General features: G+C 36.8%; 1 protein-coding gene across 2 annotated transcripts in view; it reads right to left on the bottom strand.

Moving 5' to 3' along the window:
• si:ch211-186j3.6 (neural-cadherin) overlaps positions 1-22,119 on the bottom strand; it is a 262,973-nt gene that overhangs the window by 86,363 nt on the left and 154,491 nt on the right. For both annotated transcript variants that reach the window (XM_017419612.3, XM_025006687.2), the window contains exons 17-25: positions 21,644-21,764; positions 20,706-20,868; positions 19,218-19,883; positions 18,013-18,204; positions 17,145-17,588; positions 16,677-17,007; positions 14,995-15,088; positions 11,506-11,690; positions 2,695-2,924 (exon numbers count right to left, since the gene is read on the bottom strand). In XM_017419612.3, the coding sequence (XP_017275101.1) occupies positions 2,695-2,924; positions 11,506-11,690; positions 14,995-15,088; positions 16,677-17,007; positions 17,145-17,588; positions 18,013-18,204; positions 19,218-19,883; positions 20,706-20,868; positions 21,644-21,764 (2,426 nt within the window). The remainder of the gene's footprint in view (positions 1-2,694; positions 2,925-11,505; positions 11,691-14,994; positions 15,089-16,676; positions 17,008-17,144; positions 17,589-18,012; positions 18,205-19,217; positions 19,884-20,705; positions 20,869-21,643; positions 21,765-22,119) is intronic.

The raw sequence follows: 22,119 nt of genomic DNA, 5'->3' as shown, positions 1-22,119 counted from the left end.
CATAACTACTGAAACCCTCTTGATCAATTAAATCTTTTTTGTTGTCAGTACATATTCAACTTCCAAAGCATGATGCTTGTATTTATTGATTTGTAAACAAGCCATGTCAACAGATAAACTTGGTATTTTGTCTTCTTTTTTTCTTATACAATTAGGAAAATTAAGTTTTGGATGAATACGAGTACAGTTTCATCAGAAACACACACAAAAATAACAATCTTCAAACAAAAATAAATTATTGGCAGGTACATAAAAAATGTAGTCAAAGGTCATACTTGTTTTTGCATTGTACTAACCACACCTATTTTTAGTTTTAATTTTTTTGTTTTGTATTACTCTCTTTGCTTCTGCTATTTTGAAGCTATAAAAAAAACGAATGTTATATAGTACCTTTTCAAAAACCACTGAAGTTAAATTGTTATTGTTTTATCCTTTAGCAACCTAAAGGTAATTTTTCTCAGCTATTTGCAGACAGCCATCAAATGAAAAGCTTTACCATCAGAAACTTTAAAAAGGCAAAGTAAATTTAGCAGAATTCACTTTCCCATCAGTTTTCAGAAACCAGGTGCTGATCTCTTCTTTAACGAAACTGAAAAATTTAAGAATCTGTCAGTATTCTGCCATTTAAAAAAAAAAAATTCAAAGAGCGCCATATGTTCTACGCAATCACCAAAATATTATCAGCTTTCAGTCCATTTAGACCTATGTGACAGCACTTTAAGCACACAGTTGAAGTTCAGGCTGTTGGAGGAACGTTTAAACACAGAAAGACTTTCTGCACAACATTATCCCATCCAGTGGCTGCTGTAGACTCTACATGTTTGAAGCAGATCCAAGTCATCTGAATAGGTTAGAATGGCTCTGACAAACTTTGAGGGGAGAATTACCTGCTGCTTGGTGAAAGAAATATTTTTACAACGCTGTTTTTTCCCAGATGGGGATGCACATTTAACACAGCTACTGACCGCTTTGCAAGCAGCCTTCATACTTTAAATTCTGCTTTCTTTAGTTTTCAAAAAATAAAACAAACAAAAAAAAAAAATACTTGTAAACATCAGAGTGGACTCAGAGGCTGACATACTGCTATAACATTTCAGCTCATAAAGGCCAGAATATTGTTTTTATTGTCTCAGTCTCAACTTGGTATTAAACAGTAAAGTTTCTACAAAGTATAAATGGCTGAAGATTAAGTCCTGATATAATCTAAAAATTAAATCTGCTATAATTCTGCTTACTTTTTCATTTGCCAACTTGTGTTTAGGTGACTTTACCTTGATAACAGTATAAAGCTCAGAGCCCTGCACTTGTGGAAAGAAAGAACCCAGTGAAAATATGTCCTTTACAGAAAAAAGAATCCAAAGGGTACATGTCTCACACTATACGCATCACTTGCATTTTAATGAGATATGATGTAAATGGAAATAACCTAAATCCAACCATTTCTCAGCCAGCTTTGATGCTCACCTAACTGCGTATCTCATTTTCTTGTCATGTTCAACTAGTAAAGTGGTGTAAGACAAACAAATAACAATGTCAGAACAAATTCACATCTCATCAAACATTGTTTCAAAACAAGTACAGATATGTAAAATGGAAAAAAAATGCAGTCTTCTGAATGTAAGACAACAAATTACATATTCACATTAAAAATGCAACCAATATTGTCACAAAAGAATAAAAGATTAAGTGGAGCAACAGCATCTCCATTATTTAAGTTATTAATTACGAATAAATACTGATTCCTGTTACCTAAGTTTGTTTAGTCTTGTTCATCCATTACGCCATAAACTGCTTTGAAAACCAGACAAAATCTGTCCGTCCAGCATTTGGTAGAAAAGGATGCATAAAAACACACAAGTGAAACTTAAAGATTTGTGTGCAATGTAAAACTCATTACATCTACTACTGGTCCTCGAGTGGCACCATTTTCAAGCAACTGAGGACACTTGCTTTAACGAGCAAAGAGCACTAAAGTGAAAGGAGGTAAACAGTCTGCCTATGTATGGCAAGTTTATTGTTAAGAGTTTAAAGTGCAATTCATCTGATTCTCCTTATTTTTACATGCATCTTGATATAGAGAACAATTTTATTACAGTATAAAACTCAAGAAATTCTCTGAGATATCTGTCACACTTCTCCTTCCTAACCGTTTTGAATATATCAAATATTACTGTGGACAAAAAAAAAGTTTGACAAACACTAGCATATGAACAAAACGCTAAATAAAATGCTCCACAATTTGACTGACATCTGTCTTCTAAAAGTTTAGCGAGAAAAGAGATTTTTTGGTGTGCAATGTAAAGTGTTACTACAAAATAAAACCCAAAATACCTCAGCGCTTATATCCGCTAAATCTGAACTGAGAGCGCAGGTAATAGATGATCTAAGAACCCAGTTTGACAAATCCACCAGAATCCTGACACAGTTACTGCCTGTCCAGCAACACATGAAAAAAAAGAACAAAAAAAAACACTTAACACAAGGAGTGTTAAAGAGTGCAGAACTACATAGACTTTACCTTTACTTGAACACATAATGATAATTTTGTAAAGCCTCTAAAATACTGTAATGACTATTTTATTTTAGTCCATCATGTTCAGAATCCTCAACAGAACTCCCATTGACAGGACTTTGTTGTGTATACTTGAAGTGCCAGTTCAAATAAAAGCCTACAGGACATAAAAAGCAACCTACCTTTTGTTTGTGGGCGGCCAAATAACCGTGCATCTTTTCTGGCTGGAGGAAGGAGGGGCCACCGTGCACAGCAAAGCGAACATCCAGCATTCGCTCCTTCACATCCATTAGGCTGAAGATGTTAACGTCACCAGGTGGAACAGAAAGCATCTCTGACAGGAAGTCCACCAGAAGCTCGTAGCGGCTCCGCTGCTTCCCTCTCAGTTCCAAGAACTCTTTTGAGGTAATGTCTGAAAAAAAACAAATACAAGATAGGGATCATATAAAACAAAATAATAAAGTGATGAAGTAAGCTATGACAACGTGTTTTAAATATTTTCATTTATGCAGCAAATTCTTTGGTTTGAATGCTACTCGGTGTGTCTGAGCAGTATGATTTATTTTTGTTTGCAGGTGAAGATGGTTGCTTTGAGACGGATTTAACACTCATGGGAATAACATACTAGCTCTCTTGAGGGTCAATTTCTTGTCAAACAAAACAGCATGTTATTTCCAGGCAGAAATAAGCAATCTTGTCCTGGTCTTATTTCTGAATATCTGTCTGGCAATCAGTTGTTTAGCAGGTCTGACTTATTTGTTCAAATGTTGTGGCAAACCGAAAAGCTTGTTTACATCTACCAAGAGTAGAAAAGCCACATGTAAGTTGTTTTTTTTTCTACCAACATGCAGACACCTTTAGTCAGTAACAAAAGCCCACATTTTACAGCTGAGTACAGTTCCTAGACAACACACTGAGGGGCTGTCCCGTAGAGCTCACAGATCACAGCCATGTATTGTCATGAGCTCTTGGAGCAGAATATGTATGGATGGCTCCTGGAATCTTGGCTTTGTTTATACAGACATTAACTTACATTCCACGGTTCCTACACATTTTCCCTGTTTTCATATTTTCCCAGATTTCTCAAATACAAGTATTGTTCATGTCTAAGTAAAAACACTTACAGAATTTATAGTAAATGTTTGTATTTAGATATTACAAAAAATAGATAAATATACAACAGTTGTCAAGCTTTGTTCTCTGTATGCTTTAAACAGCCTAACTAATTACAGAAGATGAATAAGGTTGGTTAAAAAAATAACCTTGAATTAACTTCAATTAAAAAAAAACAAAAAAAACATGACTTTTTCATGAGCAAATGTTATTAATCAGAGTTCAGCTCATGTTTTTTTTTTCAATACAACAGAATGCTTATTTTCTAAAACTACAGTCCACTTTAGAGTAAAACACACAAACAAAAGACAATTAGTGTCCGCTTCAGGGCTACCTTGTGACTGACAAGCTGCATACTTTTACACGTCCACAGTGATTTACAATGTGATTTAATTTGCATATAACTACATTATTGCCAGGTAAGTTACTGCCACTGAGAGTACCTTGGAGTTCTTTTCCAAAAACACCCATCAACATGTAGAGGGGTAATAGACTACACATAGTGTACATTGTTTTAAGGTTTATTATTAATCAGTGAAGAGTCATTTTTGAAGGTGCCTTGTTTGGTATTTATTTTTAGATGCCTTGAGTGCAAAATTTATGGATGAGGATATTTAAATGAGTGACTCAAACTTTAATAAGTTTTGACCTAACAATTCACTCAACTGTGTAATTTTCAAAAATCTTATATATCTTTACACCTGACATAGCTGGAAGTTGCTGTGAAGACGACACAACTCAGTGTTGATAAAGTGTGGGAAGAAGATTGGTGGCAGAATTACTGAGAATGCTAAAAGATGTGCTAGGTCAAAATAGTAACAGATTTATCCTAAACAGATTAGATTATACGGCAATCACAGATCTGTAACTTCAAAAAGTCATGCGTACTGTATTCGCAACATGATTTGTATTTCCTTATGTTTTTGCTGTTTGTTTTTTGTGTGCTTGTTGATTTTGTTTAAAGGTGAATTCCATAACATGTTGCCAGAATACTACTGTCTGCATTTTTATCTTCATTGTAACAAAGTGCAAATATACATTTACCAGATGGCAAAGTTGCGTCAAAGCCATCACAGTTTTTTTATTCAAAACATTTGTTGATAATATTCAGAGGCAGATAGTAGACTACAGTCACAGTCAGCAAGTACAAAATATTTACCTGGCCAAGTGTTATGATTTAATGATTTTTCCTTACGTATGTGTATCAACTGATTCTCAACTATAAAAACAATGTTATACAGTATTTGATTGTAGTTGTCTCTGGTTGTTTATAAATAATCAATTGAGCCACCCACGTCTCTTAAAGTTGTGAGCTTTCATAAATGAAGCCGGCACTGTGGAACTAAAGGAGTTGTGGAGTGTACCTTTACTGTGCTGACGTGGTGAGCTGTGCATAAAATGTGTGTCATACACTCCTATTCTTAATACCACCTGCTGCTGGCTTGACGTACAGACCATTTGTCATTTCTACATCATAATAAGCTGCAATGCTGGCTTACCCTTTCATGTAATGATTGTTACATCTGTCACTACCCTGTCTGTTGGCTCAGAGGCACGATAGCAGTGGGTTGACTTCAACCCCCAATGATGCCTTGTTCCAAAACAGCATGAGGACATCTCAGACCCAGATTGAAATGTTTTGTAAACGAGGGTAAAGCAATGACTGATGAGATTTTTTAATATGTATAGAAAAATCTTCAGTACTGTGAATTTACTATACAGTGAAGTATTCTGTAGTCCTGTACTAAATGAAGGGATCATCTTCCTGGAAACGTCACAAAAAACTTTTGAGATCTTTATTGTTAATGGTTAATTTAAAGCCAAGTTCAGATGCATCTGCATACATTTAAGAGGCTGACTTAGTTTTTTGGTCTGCTTAATAGTCATTCATAAATACATCTACTGGTATACTTTTTGACTGCAATACAATGTCTGAAATAGTCTGGTCGTAATCAAAATAAATAACTACAGAACTGTACTGTCAAATAAGTAACTGGTAGCAAATTGTCACACTTTTGTACCATTTTATTAAATCACTTACAACCAGTTCTGACAGAAAATGTTTTAAAACTCTAAATGATGGAAGGGATGTTAAGGTAAGTCACCTGGAAGTAGTCAACTAAAACATGCAAGGTGGCCGACGCCAGGTTCAAGATACAACAGAAAGATGGAGACTAAGATGAGCTAGCGGTGTTAATTACAGCAACCGTCAAAAAAATCAGACCAATTAGGTTGGAATTACTTTGTTTTTTTAAATTGTATTGGTCGTGTTTATTCTCCAAATTAAAAACAAATGGACAGTTCAAATGGTCATGTGTATACAAAATGATTAGCTCAGTACATGAAAAGCGAGAGACACAACCTGAACATTAGGAAACGAGACCTGGGGCTCAGATCAGGCTCAGCGGATACAGCTTGAGGGATTGAGGCAAATGTCAGCTCCCATCAGTCGGTCCAGCGGGAAAAACAAGGACATGGGCAGACAGAGAGACAGTCGGGAGGGCTCGAGGAAGGATAGTAACTCCTAATACAGAATGGCAGCCTTTGCACCTGGCTTTGATCCAACCTCACTACTCACTTCTGCTTTCTCCTTCCCAGAGGCTTGATTCGAGGTTGTGCTCAGACACCCTCCCGCCTGTGGGTTGGGGATTTTACACAAATAGGTGCTAAAAAACAGATAAATATCCAACTCATAGTTGTTTACTGTTGTGAAAGGTAACATGACAACACAGTGAGAACAAAAACAAACAGGATGTTCTCTTTGAAGCCGTTCTGCCTTCTCTTCTCCAACAGACCACTGCATGTTTGAAATGAAGATGAGGAGGAAAGGGTTGTATAGTGTGCGATCCTAACACCTGCCAATTTTTTGTTTATCCAAACAACTAAAATGACAAAAAAAGAAAAACACATAAAATACACAACTCCTGCTTGGATTTCAGCTGTTTTCAACACCTATATTTTTTTTCTCTACTTTTTTTTTTTTTTTTTTTTTTTTAAATGGAACTATCCAGTTTCAGCACTGACTGTGCCAGTAAAGAATGACAAAAACAAAATATGTCAACTGAATTAAATTTTTTTTTTTAATTTTTTTAGTCACAACACATGTATTTAGGAGGTCAGTCAGATGTTAAAACAGACTGAATCTGTTCCTTAAAATGTATAACCATATGCTACCATACTCCATTAAAAAAACAAACAAAAAAACAAGAATCGTTTACAAATTCCTTATGGTGTTGAAACATTGCATCAGCTTGCTGTATGCAGTAAATGAACTCATGGTTCTGACTGTGCTTTTGCCTCAGCACTGAGTTTTTGTTTCAGTTTGTGTTACGTAGCCATTTCAAGGACTTTTTGTTTACTACATTTTTACCTTTCCATCGAGTGAGAGGGAGCTTTAATCTCAGTAAGGCAGATTTAACTAGTGCTTTCTTTGAGCTTCCTTATTACATTCCACATTTGTTCTTGAAATGGGATTTAGAATGTCAAGGAGGGTGTAAGTAATGCTATAAGTAGAATATTTTCATAATCCTTGAGACTGAAAATCAAAGTGTTTACTTCGCCGCTCTACATGGAAAAATAAAATCCTGGAATTAGCTCCTGGTAAATATCATCTTTACACACACATACATTTTAGTAGCTTGTCTAAACCTTAGCATGATCTCAGAGTCATTAATCCTGCATTCTGCCTTAAAAGGGCAAACCTGCAACTTTTCTGAAATTATTACTGACTGAACCACAGGTTAAAAGCATTTGAGTGATTTTAAGAGCATATTCACAGCAGTGTCTGACACTGGTGCTTTCTTGTTCTCAATTTAAGTCTTCCAATTACAACAAGTGCCCATTAAATCAATACACAGTGTAACTCAAAGCTGTTTGATGGTACCATTAAAAAGTCCTCACAGAAGCAAGCACCCAACAGGGAAAAGCTGTTGACCAACGTGCTAATAATACTAAATTGAATGGTTAAAAAATACAAGTCTCAATTACTAAGATAAAAGAAAAAAAAACTATTATATAAGAACAGCTATGTCAAGATTTTGTTCTTCTAATCAGTCTCATTACAAATCACTCCACAGCAACTTATAGTGAAGCTTTCTCTGCTTGCACTGACAACTTCATTCTGCAACTGGGTTTTGGACTGCCTGTCAGGAAGCCAGTTTGTGTTGGTAGTATGAAATCACACTGAGCACAGGGGTCCCTCAAGTATGTGTACTCAGTCCTTTGCTCTTCACTCTGCGGACACATGACTGTACTGCTAAATTCAGCACAAACCAACTCAATAAATGAAACAGTTCAGGGACTCATCAACAATGATAGTGAAACATCTTACACAGGGGTGGAAATTAGCACCCGCCACCCGCCAAATGCGGGTAAATATTTGAAGTGGCGGGTGAATTTGATCAACACACACGCCACTGTGGCGGGTTGGCAATTTGAACAGAAAAGGTGTTATTTGTCATCTTGACATATAGGGGGGCAGTAATGTGCTCGAGTTGCTGCTGTTACGTCGAGCCGCGTTCCCCCATCAGATACGGAGCTGTGTGAAGCTTTTCACACAGCTCGCAGAGAGCGGGGTGTCAGCTTCACACAGCTCTCTCAGAGCTACGATTCCCCTGTGCCTCCGTTCATGTTCAACGCTCGTAACCGCCGCACTGTGCTCGCGCTGCAAGGGAACTACGGAGACCGTGAAAGGTCAAACAACTTGTTTTGGCAAAGTTAACCCACTGTTTTGCTAGCGTGAAAAAGCGTGACAGAAAGACTCTGTTATGGACAATATAGACAATGTGTGGACAGAAACAATTAATAATTAAATAAATAATTATTTATCTATTAACAGAATTGTTTAGAGGGGCAAATATTTCTCATTAAAAAAAAACAAAAAAACATAATTCTTTTAGGAATAAAATGTGCTAATAATATCATAATACAGAGGAATAAACACAGTTAACCCCATACTACGCTGCGGCCCGCCCACGGGCCGTTTTACTGCCTTTTCTATTCAAATCTGTATAGTTTTTGCTACATTTATTGTTTTTATAAACTTAAATTTCAAAATAGAGGTGTTTTGGCGCCACTTTTGATTGACGTTTCGTCTGACCAACTGGGTTGCTCTCTGCNTGAAATATTTGGTTCCCCCCTTGTAACCTTTGCAAAAAAAGAACAAATGTCTCCAAATTCACAGGACTTGTTGAAAGTGGAATAAACAGTTAAAGACTTGTTGGTAAATTAACTGGTTGTTGTTGGATAATTAATGATCTAAATAACATTCAACCCAAATGTTATTTAGATAAAAGCGAAATACCACTTCAGGCGGAGAAAACCACCTGAATAATAAAAATATTACAACAGTTCACTGCAAACCCACATGATGCACTCGATCCACTACAGATTACATGCAGTCTAACACCAATATAGGTGTTGTGATGAGAAGCTATTTTATTTTCTGTTTTTCAAGAGTATTCAGCTTGTAGGGCACCACAACTGCTTCCACCTGCGTCGATCATCATCATTATATGAAATAACTTTTTGTCACAACAAAAAATAGTGGCTGGTAAAATATTTGAGTGGCTGGTAAAAAAATTTGTCCACCAGCCACTATGGCTGGTGAACAAAATTTTTAATTTCCACCCCTGATCTTACAGGACTGAGGTGACATAGTTAGTGAGACAGTGTGGAGACAACAATCTGTTTCTTAACTTCTTTTACGAAACAGTTTCACAAAATTAACACAAAGACAAGTTCCTTTTTAAGCTACATTTGTTTGGTTGTTTATAAATCATCAATCAAGCCACTGTTTTATAAGCCATAAGTGTTGTTACTATCTCACTTGGCAGTTAAGAGACAGGACAGGGTTGACCTCAACACCCTGTCCTGTCTCTTCTGTGCCTTCAGAATTTAGACGGAGATGGACAGAACTTGTCTCTGGCCCACCTTTAAGTGTTTTATGAAAGAGGCTAATGTCAACAAAACTAAAAAGCTTACTGTAGACTTTAGAGAAAAGTCTGAGTCCCCCTCACAGTCTGAGGTGAGGGTCAATAATCTCTCCTGGACTTTTACCACCACACAACTGATCAAGAAAGGTCAGCAGAGGACTCACATCCTCAGGGGACTGAAGCATGGTAGGATTCTCCTTTGCATTCTCACCAGCTTTTACCAGGGTGCTACAGAGAACATCCTGACCATCTGCATTACTTCTCTGTATGAAAACTACAGTGAGAAAGGCAGGGAGACCTTGGCTGAATGGTTTCACCCTTCCTCCTTAGAGTCATTTTTAAGGAGCTATGTAAGAAAAAAAAGCCCTTAGTATAGTGAAAAATTACTCTCACCTTGCCCCCAGATTGTTTAACTTCCTGCCATCTGAAAGACGATACTATTCCAATGTATGAAGAATAACAAGAATGTGAAATAGCTTCATTGCTCAGGTGATAAGGTTGCTAAATCTTCAGTAACATTCTCAACACATCTACCAGACAAAAAAATAAATAAAAATGCAGTTTTGTTTCTTCATATATCTTAGTATGTATGTGACGATTTTTTTCCCCTGTCTTACATCTTGGAATTATTCCATTTTGACTTCCATTATGCACCTCAGACATAAATTTGCTCAGATATATTTTGCATAAGCATTAATTTCCCTTTCACAAATATTGAAACGTGTGCACCTGCTTGCTACCTTGCTGGCTCTGCATTTGGTGCGTCATTAATTTACCTCAGGCCTCTCTTAGAATGAGAAATAATCTTTTTTATCTGCTTATATGAGGCTTGACTCTCACTTGCACCTTTTCCTTTCCTTTTTTCCTCTGCTCTCCTTCCATCTTTGGAGAGCATTCACTGGCCTCCCCGCTTACTTCTATTGAATATATAATACTATCTCTAAAATCATAAAAATCCTTGAGCCATGTCCTATTTCTCTAAATCGAATTTAATTCTGAGCAGAGTGAGATGTGCTGTACATCAGGTAATGATGGATGCCGTTCATCATGAGAGGGGAATGTGCTGGCTGAGCAGATCCACAACTAATTATTTTGCCAGAGTAAGTAATGGCAACAGGCTTTTCCGAATGTGCACTGACAACAGCTGACATCCCAGGAGCCAGGGAGGGGAATTAATATCAGGAGTAATCATTCTGAGAAAATGGTTCTTAACAAAACTTTGAAACACAGCAAGCTAGAAGACTAAACAACAATCAGCACTATTTCTATAACTTGAGACAAGTGTGCAAATAATGAGCACATTCAGCACTTCCTTGTCAGCAGGACTCATCTTAAATTGGTATTGTTGTGGGTCCAACACAACTTGTTGCTGTTATAGAACTGATGTCACAGCCCATCTGTCAAAGGTATTCCTGGCAGGATGACAGCAAGTGAAGTTTCTGGCAGCTGTAAACTACTTTAAGTGCGCCAGGGAGGCCATAACCAAAGGTGTCAAGCTTTTTGATATAATTTTCAAAACAATAAAGAGAAAACTACAAAGAAAAAAAATGCCTAAAGCCTAATGGTAAAGACAGTGTTTTACAGTACACCATTCTTTTTTAATTGTATTTCCATCAAAGGAATTAACAAATGGTATTAAATAAATCTGATTCAAATATGAATGTTTGTAAAGTTTTTGACCAACACTCATTATACAAAGTTATTCTTTGATTGAACAAAGAAAGTCAAGCTTTGACCACACAGCTTCAGGTTTTCAGGCTACTGAACAAATTTAAGGAGGCATGAAAACTGACTGAACATTGAGAGGATAACAGCTGTCTGTGAGCATCATGCCGATAAATCAGCCAACTTGGAGAAGTTGAGGGTTCAAGGTCAATAGTCAGAAACTAAAGTAACATGCAGTCACAGTAGAGGTGCAAGTGAGCCTCTGTAAAGAGTCACTCTCACCTGCCAGGCGAAGGGATCCAGAGTTATAGATGGCCTCCTCTCGCAACTCCCTTACATGTACAGTAACAGTGGAGACGGCATCTGGCCAAATTCCATCAGACACTCGGACCTGGAACTGGTAGGTTCCTGTTGGGGTGTTCTCCTTAATGATAAGGAAACCTGTTCTCTTGTTCAGGATGAAGTAACTGAGGGAAAGAACAAACGAACCTTTATTAATAACTACATTCTAAAATGATGAGCACAGATCAGCAGGGTGAACATTGTTTGACCCATAATCAACTGTTCTGCAATGCCCCCAGAGTTTGACAGGGTCAGCCTGTAGAACCAACTGGACTAAACTCCAGTGTGGGGTTGATTGGCCATTTGGCCACCTATTTCATAAAGTCCATTAAATATATTAGTTTTAGTTGTTTGGCTATTGTTAGGATGTTAAAAATTCCCAGTGGAAGAATTTGCACAGCATGACCACAAAGTTATTTTCTATATTGTGTTTAGGGTACAAGGGGGCAGGAAAGATATTAAATGGAGCCTAACATTACAAACATGTGGTGCTTTTCTCAGCAGGCTGAAAACAACAAAAATGGGTCTGTTTTATGCTTGTTTTAATGTTTAAATAAATTATAAACATGACAAACACTAATGTTTTTGTTGTTAATACTGCAATCGTTTACTATGATTGTGCAAATTTTAGGTACACTTTTTGCATTGTGACAACACTGATTTTATAGTAAATATCATTCTGGTGTCCCTAATAGTTTTATCTTTTTATGCTCTTTTGTCCAATTAATAGATTTTATATACAGTATTTTATATTTTATATACTGTATTTCTTATGCTATTTTACTTCATTAACATATTTACTGTATGTTTAATTGCTTTGCCTCGTGATGCTTTAACTTCTTTCCCTCCTCTTTTTTGTCTGAAATCCAGTTATGAATTTCCCCTGCTGGGGATTAATCAAGTGCATTCATATCTCACTATCTTATCTTATCTTAATTAAATGTTTCTACATCTCAGCTTTGATGCCCATAGGTTCATAGTGAAACTATCATCCCTTAATGTGAGACTTGTTTGGTGAGTTAGCTGGGGTGGCAGGTGGTCAGCGGCAAGTTTCAGTTTCACAGAGGAGTTCAGAGAGTGCCATGTTAGAGAACTGCAATTAACTGACTTTTTTATAACCTAAAACATATTCACAAACAGCAATTATACAACAACACTCCAATTAAGGGCAACCTGTAATTTCCTAATTTCTGAAGAAACTAAATAAATAATCAGTGAAATACCTGTCTTTAATTTTGTAATTGTATAAGTAGTCTGTTTGTCAGTTGGCCTCTGGAAGAACAAAAGAAACTCAGCAGACGCGATACATGAGAAAGGAGGAAAAACAGAGAACACCACAAAGAAATGTGAGGAGGTAATTTTCACTTGGTTCTTTCCATCCATGCTGCCCTTGTACAGTTAATGAACTCGTTCAAGCTAATTACAGAGGAAATCTGAGGCAGAACGTTAGCTAATCAAATAATAAAGTACTTGTAGAGACAAGGACTGTATTAACTTCACATTGTACTGTGTGAACATCATGTCTTAAATGGTAAATGAGCTTTTATGTTTGCTGAAGCCAGAATATACTAATCATTATGTATACTACTTATCATTTAGAACATGCCTCTGAAACATTTTAAAAACATGCACTGATATTCCACTTAGCATTCCAGCAGATACACACTATCAATGCAAAAGAGGGTACCCAAAAAATGTGGAAACCTATTTTTTCTCTTTTCAGAATAGTCAAATTATTTGTCTGCTTCAGACATACAAAACAACCAAGGAGAAAATCCAAAATGACTAAAATTAGGTTAAAAACACTCCAACTAAGCCCCATAAAATAATAGCAAACATCTTATCTTCAAGAATGAAACTTGTTTGGAAAAAAACATCAAACTATTGTAAATGGCACTTAAATGTTTGATGAATTCCAGATAAAAAATAAATTAAAAAAATGCACAACTCAGAACCAAGACTGAACAGTGAAAGTAAGAAAAATGTTGAAAAGAACTTGTTGAATAAATGTTGTAACAGGCATAATCCTACTGATCTAATGTCATGAAGTCTGTCTGCTGTAATCAAGTCTAAAAGCATGAATTAACAAAATATTGACGGCCACCTGAAATTTTCACCAAGCACAGAAGTTATACTATCCTTTTTCAAAACCACAAAAATGCAGTGAATTTAATCTACTGAAATAAAACATATAATACCAACAATTATAGGAGGTTAGATTTTGTTAGAAGCCATTACACTATTGCTAAACGAAGGAACTCAAGTGTGAAACATGGAGCTGATAGCGTTGATAAAATTTTTATTAGCATATACTATAGTCATTACTCACAGAAAAAGGCTGAAGAATAAGATAGAAATGAGAAAACTTTTTGTCATTTTGGTTTCAGCAGAGCCTGGAAAACGAAGAGTGAGGTATAATGGCTGATGCCATATAACTGTGTGTGGGGAGGAATCAACTCATTGTCACTTTTGACAAGGGAAGGTCTCCAGAAAAGCATCTTTAAAGGCAGACCTCATCAAGTAGCAAGAAAACACAAAGGCACACTTTTACTAAAGGAGGAGGACCAAAGAGGGTGGCAAAGAGGATTTTAAAAATTATTCCCAGTGAGAAAATTGGATTGGATGACACATAAAAAAATGTTGGAAAGCTAGACATACCACTCAGGATGTTGTGATCTTACAGTGCTTAAATTTACAACAAAACACACAATAATAACGTTATTGTGTTGCAAATATTGATTAACGCATGTTAAACACAAGAAAGAACACTAACCTTTATCACATTTGCTTCAAACATTGTACATAAGATTGTTATAGAATTTACCATTACTAACACCAGGTCATCAGGAATATGAGTGATATTTGTTGGACAGCCTTTAGCACAAATAGAGATGTGTGTCTGCTGGTAGGATTTATCCTCAAAAAGAGAACACTAACAGAGGTTTTTTTCATATAGAAACAGATGAAAAGAACTTCAGAAACGCAATCATATGTAGGCTGTGTGTTGGGCAACAGATGAACATATCTGTGCTGCATTGTCACAAAATGGGGAAGCAAAATTGGGAATATACAATCATAATTGCCAATTGCGTCAAAGCCACACACACAATGTACGTCGCTGTATAATGTAGAAGCGTCGCTGATCACAGCCATGGCTGTTGGTGCAGTGGAATATGCAATGTACTTATTATAAAGAGAACCTGAGTTCAAGCCCTGCTTTTTAATTTATTTCCTTAGTTTCTTATTAAATGCAAATCTAAAACCAGATGAAGACATTTACAAAATGCAAGTACATCATAGAAGACAAGTAATGTTATAGTAATGTCACGCTTTCAGACATAGTAACAGAAGAGACACCCAAATAGAATTAGTACTCGTTCTAAATATTTTAAGATACATTTGTGGCCAGAAACTTGTGACCTGTTTTACCTCGGCATATGTCCCTCAAAAACATAGGTCTTGTTGTCCCAATCATCAGGGTCTGGTGCATAAACCTTTCCAAGAACAGCTGTTGGCATATGACCTAAAAAAAAAGACAAAGCATACATTTGTAGGTTAACTGTGTCAAACTGCTTAAAATGCAGAGCAGAAAATTTAATATTTGAAAGTAAAGACGCTGCTTTGCCATGACATTTAATTTGTACATGTCATGCACAAGTATTTTAATGTGTGATTCATGTGTTATCTGTGTAAAAGCAATAATATGAGCTGGCTAAGAGCCTTGAACATCACAACACTAATAATATGATGTATAATATAAATGTGTTGAAAAGAAAAGAAAAAAAAAACTGTTGAAAAATGAAAGGCTTGAATGTGCATGTTTCAAGCTTTGAACATGGCTTTTTCTCTCAGCAGTAAAACAAAGTGAAATTGGAAATGATTGAAACAGGGAGGAGGTAACATATGAATAAAACTGATGCTTTAATACACAGTGATTATACCTTAATAGAAACAAACTTAACTATGTAGGAATCATTCAAAAAAATATACCCTTCAACTTTTAAAGGCACGCCTTGAACTGCTAGATTTTAGCTCGTTGTTGTCTGCCCAAAGCTTCAGCAGAAAAAAAGTTAAACACGGCTGAGTCAGCTTGTTGGAATTTAGGGTTTTTACTGACAGGCAAGTGAATAAAAGCAATGTTTCCAAACTATTAACAGAGGCAGCAAGGTCTTTTACTAGTTGATTAAAAAGTAAACTAATATTTCTCCACCTTAAAAAAATAGTCAGAGCATCATACTTTTAATACTAGACTCAAATAATTAACAATACACTGAGTTTTTAAATTAAAATAAAAAAAAAAGAATTGTGCTACATTTTTCTTTGACTTAAAATATATGCCAGCTGTAAAAGAGAATGAGAAAGACTCAACATTATGCAAATGACTTTCTGCATGATACTTTGTTATATTGAGAGGCTTACTTTTCTGATTAGTATAGTATTTGCAGCAACTTCACTTCAGTGACATCAGTGATGGTATGAGATTAATGCTGCTGTCTTTGGATATCAAACTTGGTGTATTCACCAGCTGAAAGATAGCCTCTTCTGAAATAAACTATAAAGTTAACAAAGACACAATGTCTTGCTGTGTTGCTGTATGATGTTCTGATCATTCAGATAGAAATAATTTGTCATTTTACTGTTTTCCAAAGGACCCTGATTGAAGAGTGAGTGTTTATGGGTCGCTGAGATAATGATAAAAATCCAAGCGACTGAAGACTGGCAACTCTGTGGCGTGACAGTCTTTAGCAGCTTTCTACTCAGCAACATAAATTGAATATCAGTCTTCAATGGCAGCCAGGATTTTGGCATAGCGACTGTTGGCATCACTGTAATAATCTGATTTCATCATATTACACTTAGAAAAGCTCTTTGCACAACAAACGCTTACCTTGTTTCACAGATTACCCAGAATGCCAGTGTAAACAACTTGGCAAGTGGTGTGAGTATGTTGGTGGCAAAATGTACAAATTGTATGTAGAACAGCACTCAGGGAATCATTCAGGCTGAACATCATCCATACAGTGTTTCTGCATTTTTAACTTAAAAAAATTAGCAGTTAGATGTGCCTGAGCACATTTTTTCCTTATCTACAAATGGATATATCTTCTCACCTCTGTGGCTATTGATGGAAATTTGCTTCTCCCCTGCCACATGAGGGTGATCATTTTGATCTCCAATGGTCACGGTTAGGGTGCTGGTAACCGTTTTGGCTGGATGACCACTGTCACTCATAATTATGGGAAGAAGAAACTCTTTCTGGCGCTCACGATCGAATGTCCTCAAAGCTGTGAGTGTTGCTGTTCCATTCAAGTTGTCCTGAAGATAGAAGTCATTGCTGTAGCGATACTCCGGGGGCACAGTAAAATGAAAGGGAGGCCCATTTTCAGGGGAGTCCCTGTCCACAGCTCGGAGGAGAGTGGATGTTTGGTTCAACCTTACTACCTAAACAAAGAGGGAGAGGATGAGGAGTTGTCACTTCTTAAAGGCAGAAGTTTCCATCCATGCCACTAATGCTTTGATCTTACTTTTTATCATTAAGCTAAAACATACAGTATGGAATCAAAAAGATTCAAGCCTACCTGTTGTCCAGCCACATTTTCAAAAAATACCGGGGAGTACGCCGCCTCAAATTCTGGTCCATTATCGTTTATATCCAACAGAGGAAGCTGAACTGTGGCACTGCCTGTTAGAGGTGGAATCCCATGATCAGTTGCTATGACAACCAAGAGATGCTGGGGTGTTTTCTCTCGATCTAGTGGTCGAGCCACTGAGAGTACACCAGACTGGTCAACAGAGAACAGACCGTCGGGATCTGAATCCTCTGACAGGCTGTAAGTGATATCACGGTTCTGGCCCGAGTCCGAGTCACTGGCCACCAGACGAGCCACACTGGTTCCCACGCTGACATCCTCAGGAAGGGGCGCAAGAGCCAGAAAGTGTGGAATGAAAACAGGAGCATGGTCGTTATAGTCCTCCACCTCAACCACACAATGCAGAAAGCTTGAGAAGTCCAGATCCTCAACCTAAAAGAAGAACCACATGAAGTACCCATGATAGACAAGCAGAATCATATTATATGTAATATAATATGACAATATGCTGGATTATAGTGTTTCTAAGGCATTCCAAAGTTATTAAGACTGATTTCCCTCAAACACATTTTAGAAACTGAGGTTAACACTGAGTTTAACAATGAATATTGGGAAAAGATACTCTGTGATTGCTGCTGGAAAACAAATCTCAGAATCATCTGCAGTCCAATATGTTCTGACAACATCTAAATCTAACTTTTAGATGGTCCTTTTAAAATTATTTCCAGCATTTGAAATTGTATGTTCTCAAACTTATTAAACTTCAGTTTTTCTATAAATATAACACTTTATAAATTAGAGAAAGACAAAAAAATGAAAAACAGCACACAGATGGAATCAAAATTCCTTTTTGCACCTTCAATGTGAGGTTGAACTTCTGCTCACTGTGTCTTTCATAGTCCAAACGTTTCTTGAGCTTCAAGATGCCCCGCTGCTCCTGCTTGAGACTGACCATGTAAAATTTCTGTTCTTGATCTCCAGCCACAACACTAAAAGTCAGCTGGGCATTTTCTCCAGTGTCCCGATCCTCTGCAGCAAGTTCCAGGACCTTAAAACAAGCAATAATACTGTGTGAAATCAGGGGACTTCACAGATACACTGACATACCGTACTTCTAAGGTGGTATGGTAATTGTTTTTTTTGTTGCTGGACAACTAGAAAAAAACTAAATTCAAAATTTTTTAAATCTGGTATAACATTGCTGACCAAAAGGTGTAAATAAGAAGTGTGTGAATGCACAGAGCAGACTAACATATTTAAATGATTACTATACAGTTTCTTGCACTTATAAGAATAAGACTGGGCAATTAAAAGGTCTTAGCACTATGAAGAACTATGTAAATATGCAGCACAGTAGATTTCAAATTCACTGTAATTACTAGACATTTTAACTCACCCCCTATAGAATGGTCATAATTTGCCTGTAGATTAGGTCAAAGTTATTAAAACTCTGCAAGGTCAATACTTTTACAAATACAAATACTATAAGACATATGTCTGCTAGAATGTCCTGCTAAAACCTCCATTCAGAATTATGACTCACTTTTCATTAGAACAGTCAGTCAGCTGTAAACCTGACTGATGACTTAGTATAAGTATAAAATCCAGCCACATTATAATTCTTAGCTTAGTTATGGGACAACTGTTCTGCTGAAATAAAATAACGCATTTTATAATGAATATGAAGCAAAGTTTTTGCATTTAAATTATCAATAAGTAATATTTGGCAAATGTAGGGGATACATTTAGATTAAATCCATAGTTTAGTACATTTAAACAAAATCAGTTATTCCTTTCTTTTTTCCATCTGGGTGAAATTCAGTGCAAGTAAGTCCTAATAAATATGAAAATAATACAAACAACTAAATTTATAGTCATTGTATGTAGTGGAAAAAATATTTCTTTGATATATATAAACAAATTTAAAGCATACTGGATGTTTAATGTACATCAGAATTTCCAAACAAACAAAAAAAAAATATTATGGCAGCACTGGACTGGACTAGAAGACTGTTGCAGAACAATAAGATAATCTTGTACATTAAAGCCATTCTGACCCACCTCTGCATTGGGTTCTGCATTCTCAGAGATCCTAGCCAGGCAGGAGTGATCAGTGAACCTTGGAGCGTGGTCATTTATATCCTTGATCTGAATAGTTGCAGTTGCAGTTCCTGTCATTCCTCCTCCATCTCGGGCCTCCACAACAAGGAGGTAGGACTCGACTTGTTCTCTGTCCAGACCACCTATCCCTACAGCTATAGTTCCTGTGGTAGGGTTGATAGTGAACATTTCTGAGAAGGTGGGAACTCCTAATTCAACGTTTGTGGCGTCCAAACTGCCCACTATCCTGTAAGAGAGAACAGCATTCTGCCCCACGGCTGAGTCATCCAGGTCGGTTGCACTCATCTCCATAACAGAAGTCCCTGTCACAGAGTTCTCTGCTACATCTCCGTGGCAACTGAGAGCACAGGAGAAGATGGGTGCATTGTCATTGATGTCCCAGACATTGATGATGACGTCTGTGAAGCCTGTTAGACCTTCACCACCCTCATCTGTCGCCAGGACGACAAAACGCCAAACAGCGCGCTCCTCACGGTCCAGAGTTCGCTGAGCATAGATCTTTCCTGTAACCTCATCAATTATAAATTCACTCTCTGCACCCTGACCATGGAGGGAGTAACGCAGGGCCTCCTGGTCAGCATCCTTATCTGGGTCAGAGGCTGTCACCTACAATATCATAATCACAGCAAGATAAAGAGAAAAGAAAGTGTTCAGTTTTTTTAAATACCATTTGTACACTAAAATATGGGTTTCACCTATCATTTCAATAGAAAGCATTCAGCAGCTACACTGCACGGTCAGAAACTCACTCTGGTAAACCCAACTTAAATGAAAATAAAATTAAAAAAAAAAGAAAAAAAGAAAAAGAAAAACAACAAAAGAAAAAGAAAACCTAAAATAGGTCTTATAATGCTTGTTTTTTGTTGTTTTTTTAAATTGCTGTGTCTACATATTGTTCTTGCAGAAAACTATGATGTTTACTGAAGAAAAGACAAGAAAGGGGAGGCAGTTTAATGCTTGTGGCATATTCTGTTTGGAAAGCTTAGATTCTGTCATTCGTGTGAATGTTAGTTCAGCAAATACCACTCTAAGCACTGTTGATTTCTAAGAACACCACTTCATAGCTGGCAGGGCCCTCTGTCAACACGTTATGGACCCAACCATAGCACCTGACTGGGCAGCGCAGCTGTGCAACTGGGAAGTGCATGCTACGCAAAAATGTAAATGTATGACTTGCTATAGACTGCACCTCATGGACTAACAAATATGACGTGACAGTCCCACCTGAGAAATTACAAATCTTGACTGAGCTGGTACTTGTCTCAGTGCCAAACAAAAGAGTATACCTCATTAATGTAGGTGATTGTTTATTTGTTTTTCTCTCATATGTTTTACAGTCAGGACATGTTTACTTTTTTGTTGTTGTTGTGATCACATGGATTTGCAAAAGAAGGACAAAAAAGCACAGTGGAAACAAATACACTATACCTGCAACACAAACACGGGTGAACCATCCAACTCCTCGGTGGCGCTGCCGTAGTACTCGTTAACTGTGAAGACTGGTGCCTCATCATTCTTGTTCACCACGTTTACTGTCACTGTTGTATAATCTTCCCACTTCCCATCTGAAGCCAGGACATGAAGCTTGTACCTGAGCACAAGTTTTACCTCTGAGAGAAGTTCTAATACACAACACACTCACTGTGAAATTCTCTTGCATGCTAATGCTTCATAAGAATAATTGAGCCATGTTTTAACACAGAGGGTACCAGACAAGGAAAAAAATTGTGATCCTTGTTAATTTGTTGGGTGACCACTAATAAAGTCACTGAAGACAGAGAACCATGAGTGGTTCATTTGACTGGATTTGCAGTTATTTTTGCATTTTAATTTCTTTGTCATTTAATTAGTCCTTTTCCTCACTTTGACTTGCCTGGATAGTGACTATCCCAGCAAATTGATTTATAAAGACAACCACATTTCTTTCAGGTTTTTCCACAGACCAAGATGTAGGATTTACTCATATATCTGGTGCTTTTTGAAAAAAAATAAACACAATGGTCTTATAACATGGTGTACAAAGCCTGGTTTTACCTTTTTAATTTTGTTTGTTTTGCTTTTAGCAAATAACTTTTTTCTAAGTCTCTTATTTTTAGATTGTTATTGTCGTAAGGCTTTAAAAGCTGTAAGATTTGGGTTAAAAAATTAAAAGACTTTTTAATGTTTTATTATAAATACAAAATAATGCTGTCAATTACCCCCCAAAATCTGGGATTTAAAGTTTTTAGAAGGAAAACTGAAATATGACAAAATAAAACCAGCAGATCAGAGTTATACCAAAGAAACACTTAAAGTTGCATTTGGGGGGCATGTAAAAACAGAATCCTTACAGGATTCTTTCTTCAGCTTTCAGAGTGGGTTCATACCTTTTGTTTTGTTCATAGTCTAGAGGCTGAGCAATGAAGATTGTGCCCACCTCTGGCTCGACATCAAACACCCCCCCTGTGTTTCCTGATGTGATCTGGTACCGCAGCTTGGCGTTTCCACCTGCAGAGAAAAATGGAAGTAAATGAAGAACAACAATTTGAACAAATGAACCTTCATTACAAAGCAAGCTACAGTAAATATAAGGTGGGTTTTTTTTTCTCTCAAGCATTATTTCAATTAAATGTTTTTAACATTGAAACCACACCACTGGAAATCCTTTTGCTAGGAAATCTTTCCTCTTCACCTCTCTACAGCTTGCATTCAACATCAGTTTGGAGTTTTAAATCTCCACTAAACATTTTAGAAAATCTGTTTCATGCTAATCAATGAAATGTTTCTCTCAATGAAATTACAAGCATAGCCATTGTCTGTATCTCAATCGCCACAGCATCCTTCACCCCAAATGTTAATTTGA

Source organism: Kryptolebias marmoratus, linkage group LG15 (genome assembly GCF_001649575.2).
Source record: "Kryptolebias marmoratus isolate JLee-2015 linkage group LG15, ASM164957v2, whole genome shotgun sequence".
Taxonomy (NCBI): domain Eukaryota; kingdom Metazoa; phylum Chordata; class Actinopteri; order Cyprinodontiformes; family Rivulidae; genus Kryptolebias; species Kryptolebias marmoratus.
The sequence above is the reverse complement of the archived record's forward strand: the minus strand, read 5'-3'. Positions and strand labels throughout refer to the sequence as shown.